The 3480-nt window shown below is 34.7% G+C and overlaps 1 protein-coding gene across 1 annotated transcript; it reads left to right on the top strand.

Moving 5' to 3' along the window:
- On the top strand, positions 1-3474 carry LOC110035532. Its single transcript, XM_020739767.1, has 3 exons — positions 1-258; positions 729-785; positions 2584-3474. The coding sequence occupies exons 1-3, from the start codon at positions 153-155 to the stop codon at positions 3426-3428; spliced, it is 1008 nt and encodes a 335-aa protein (XP_020595426.1). The 5' UTR covers positions 1-152; the 3' UTR covers positions 3429-3474.
- Positions 3475-3480: the final 6 nt, after the last annotated feature.

The following is a 3480-nucleotide window of genomic DNA, read 5'->3' as shown; positions in this document are numbered from 1 at the left end:
GCGCCCATCTTCGCCCCTTTTACTCGTCCGTATCCTTCTCCTCAAGTAGCTCCGTATCCCCACCGAACCCTAGAAATACGCTCCAATCCTCGATCAGCCTTCTACGCTCTTCTTTCGATTGTCGTTCTCTCCTCGATTAAGCTTTTCAGAAGATGGGGGAAAAGAGGCGTTGGGGAAATTGGGATCAGTCGAGGAATGATGATGGAGGACGATGGCCATCGAAGTCACCGAAGCTTTGGGGAAAGCAGAATCATGCTGGTAAGCTTTAAATAGCTCCATTAATCAATTAATTCTGTCGTATGTGTTGAATCTTTGATACTGGGTTTTGGATTTGGATCTAGGGTTTTGTTTTGGCCGCATTATTTGTCTAATCATTAAGGCGAAGATCTATTGTGTGGCGTTCTTATGCTTTTCCTTAAAGAGCTTTTGCTATTTCATAAATTTGGGGTCAGTATCTGGAGTCTTTATTTTTGTAATTGTGTCGCGTTCTTATGCTTTTCTTTAAGAGCTTTTGCTATTTCATAAATTTGGGGTCAGTATTTGGTAATCTTTTGTGAGATTTGCAAGTCCTGGCCTTTTCTCTGAGGCATTTATGTTTGAGGGAATTTTTTAAGATTTCTGTAGAAAATTGGTTTTTTTTTTCTTCTTGTTTTTAATCTTTATCTGTTTGCTGCAGTATCTGATATATGTGATAAGAATATTAGCATTGTGCAATTTTTAAATTGCAGGATTTAATGGTTGGAGGGAAGAAGAACGCTCAATGAAAATGACATCCAATGCACGGGGTAATCCATGATGTATTTGTTAATTTTTTTGTAGATTTTGACGGCTTATTGTCCAGAACGGGTTTTCTTTGGTAGCTATTTTGTGTTGTTCTGAAATAAACTTTAGGGTGATTCATGTGCTTTTCACAAAATTCTTTTGTAACTACATATCTAACGCCTAAATCTTTATAGAACACCTGCATTTCTAAACCTCATTAACAATTATGCATGAATAGGTATATTTCATTTAGATAATTCTGTTTTAGTGGCATTTTTGAAAGATTTTTCTGTTAGATAATTAAATATGAAGATTTCATTGTTAGATATATAAATAAATGTATAAAAATTCCGTGATATGTATGTAAATCCCCGCATTTTTTTTCATAAAAGCTATAAAAGTAATGAATGTATAAAAATTCTGTGATATGTATGTAAATGCCCGCATTTTTTTTCATAAAAGCTATAAAAGTAATGAATGATTCAGAGTTGTACTCAAACTTACTGCCTTGTGTTATTGTTTGAAAACTTTGAACTAGTTAGCGAAAGCCCATAAATGATACTTTTTGTGAATAAAATAGTGAAATTCTAGTAATTTTATGCTTATTTTTCCTTTATCCTTAAATAATTTGGCTATTATATAGTGAAACTCATGTGTCTTGTGTCCGACTTGTAATGGTACTTCACAATATTTAAGCATGCTTGATATAAATTGGCATTTTTGTTTTTAATGGTTTGAAATCTATCAATAATATCATATATCTTTGTGGTTTGAACAAACCTCCATGCATTTTTATAAGTTTTGCATTCTTGAACCTTAACCTTAGTGTTCATTAATATGTAAATTTTTCATCTTTGGAAATACATTATAAGTTCAATTATGTTTGATTTTGAATAAAATGAGTCGTACCATAAATATAAACCATCCTTTAACTATTGAATGATTCTCCATTCATTTGCTATGTATGATCTTGATTGTATTGATCATTCCTTAACTAGAAGTATCTTTTACCTATTGATTGATCCTACAAACTTTTGTATGATTCCAAGGTCCATTCTGCTTCTATAATGTGCACCGTTGGGGTTGGCAGTTCAAAATATAGAAATAAAACAAGACATATGCATTTAGTTTAACCATAATTAGCAAGATTATTTTGCTTATTCAACCAAGATCACAATTATATTAATAGAATCATATATTTGAAGGGCTCAGCTTGGTTTTAAGGTTCTAGAACATGTCTGTTTTGTAAGAGATGCTACTAAAGAACAATAAGTCCCTTGGCATTTGTATTTGAATATTGCTGACACATTTATCACTATAGTGTATGATACAAAAAAAAATTGTAGATTTGGATATAATTTAAAGTTTTGAGAAAGGATTCAAAATGGTCCCCTAAATCTTTGCAGAGTGTCATTTTAGTCCCTGAGTTTATAAAAATATCATTTTAGTCCTTCGATTCTTTTAATCTTCCATGGGTATTATTTCAATCTCTATTAAGAGAGTTTGAGGACTAATTTGACATTTTTATAGACTTTAGGACTAAAATGGCCCCATCGAGATAGTTAGGTGTCTATTTTGATGCTTTAATCTTTAAAGTTTTTATCTTGTTTACAATCTTATTTTTGTTCTGCTATATGTTTCTTCTCAGTTAACACTAATAAGATTTTATTATCATCTTTTTTGCACTCAATTGGTTCTTCTTACTGCAAACCCCATACACCACCTGTACACATGATATTCATGCTCAGAGAGTCCTAATTGTCAACAATTTACTCTTTTTTTGAAATTCTCTTATTTGCTCCCCCTCTCTGTTTCTATCAGAAGAAAGTTGTTATGCTGCTCCTTCATGGGAGAGGACATTTTGCTCTTATGTGTGCCGAGTTCCTTGGAGAAAAATATGCGACGCCGATAGAGTATTGTGCATCCACAAGAACATCGCCAACTGGGACGATTCTGCAGGACGAGAAGCATTCCAAAATGCGAAAGCACGCTATTGGGCAAAAATTAATGGTCTCCCTTGTAATATTCCGCTGCCTGATCCATACATGTACGTTGAAAAGGTTGATTTTGATACTTTTGTCGATCCCAAGCTCACTGCAGATTTAGAAAGAAGTTTCTTCAATCCCGATGTGAATAATGAATCCGCCGCAAGTCATTTGGATTCTTCTGAACATAAACCCGTGCCTCCAAGAAGTTGTGGTGCGGAGCAATCTTCCTCAAATTGGGACAAGTATATTGAAAAGCCAACTTTAGCTTCAGTATGGGATGAAATGGCTGCCAAAAATAGTTGGGGGGATGGAATTGCACAAAATGATCCATGGCAAAGCAGAAGAATTTATTCATTGGATGCTAATGGAAGGGAAGCTTCGTGTGGAGTTAGCTGGAAAGATCAGGATGAATCATGGAGGCATCACCAGAGCTGGAAAAATGGTGAGGATAGAAGAAATAGTGATTGGAAGAACATGAATTCAAGCTGTACAGTACATGATGATAGAATGAACAGTAGTTGGAAGTTTTCTGGTAGCAGCGGCAGGAATAACTATTTGTTTGAGAAGAAGGTGCAGCCCCAGAGGACATGGCAGCGCGGTCAGTTTTTAGGATCAAGGAGTGATCAAAGAACAGGATATTCTGGTGCTCAATTTCAATGGGAGAATGCAGTTTCATAGTGTTGTTCTTGAAGATGGAGTTTTGATTTATACCTTGATGATTCATATAGGG

The sequence above is a fragment of the Phalaenopsis equestris genome, unplaced genomic scaffold (assembly GCF_001263595.1).
Source record: "Phalaenopsis equestris unplaced genomic scaffold, ASM126359v1 Scaffold000002, whole genome shotgun sequence".
Lineage (NCBI taxonomy): Eukaryota > Viridiplantae > Streptophyta > Magnoliopsida > Asparagales > Orchidaceae > Phalaenopsis > Phalaenopsis equestris.
The sequence above is the reverse complement of the archived record's forward strand: the minus strand, read 5'-3'. Positions and strand labels throughout refer to the sequence as shown.

Coding starts and splice junctions, on each gene's coding strand:
- LOC110035532 (XM_020739767.1), top strand. CDS start 153: ATGGGGGAAAAGAGGCGTTGGGGAAATTGGGATCAGTCGAGGAATGAT. Junction 259..728: donor GGGAAAGCAGAATCATGCTG/GTAAGCTTTAAA, acceptor TTTAAATTGCAG/GATTTAATGGTTGGAGGGAA. Junction 786..2,583: donor AATGACATCCAATGCACGGG/GTAATCCATGAT, acceptor TGTTTCTATCAG/AAGAAAGTTGTTATGCTGCT.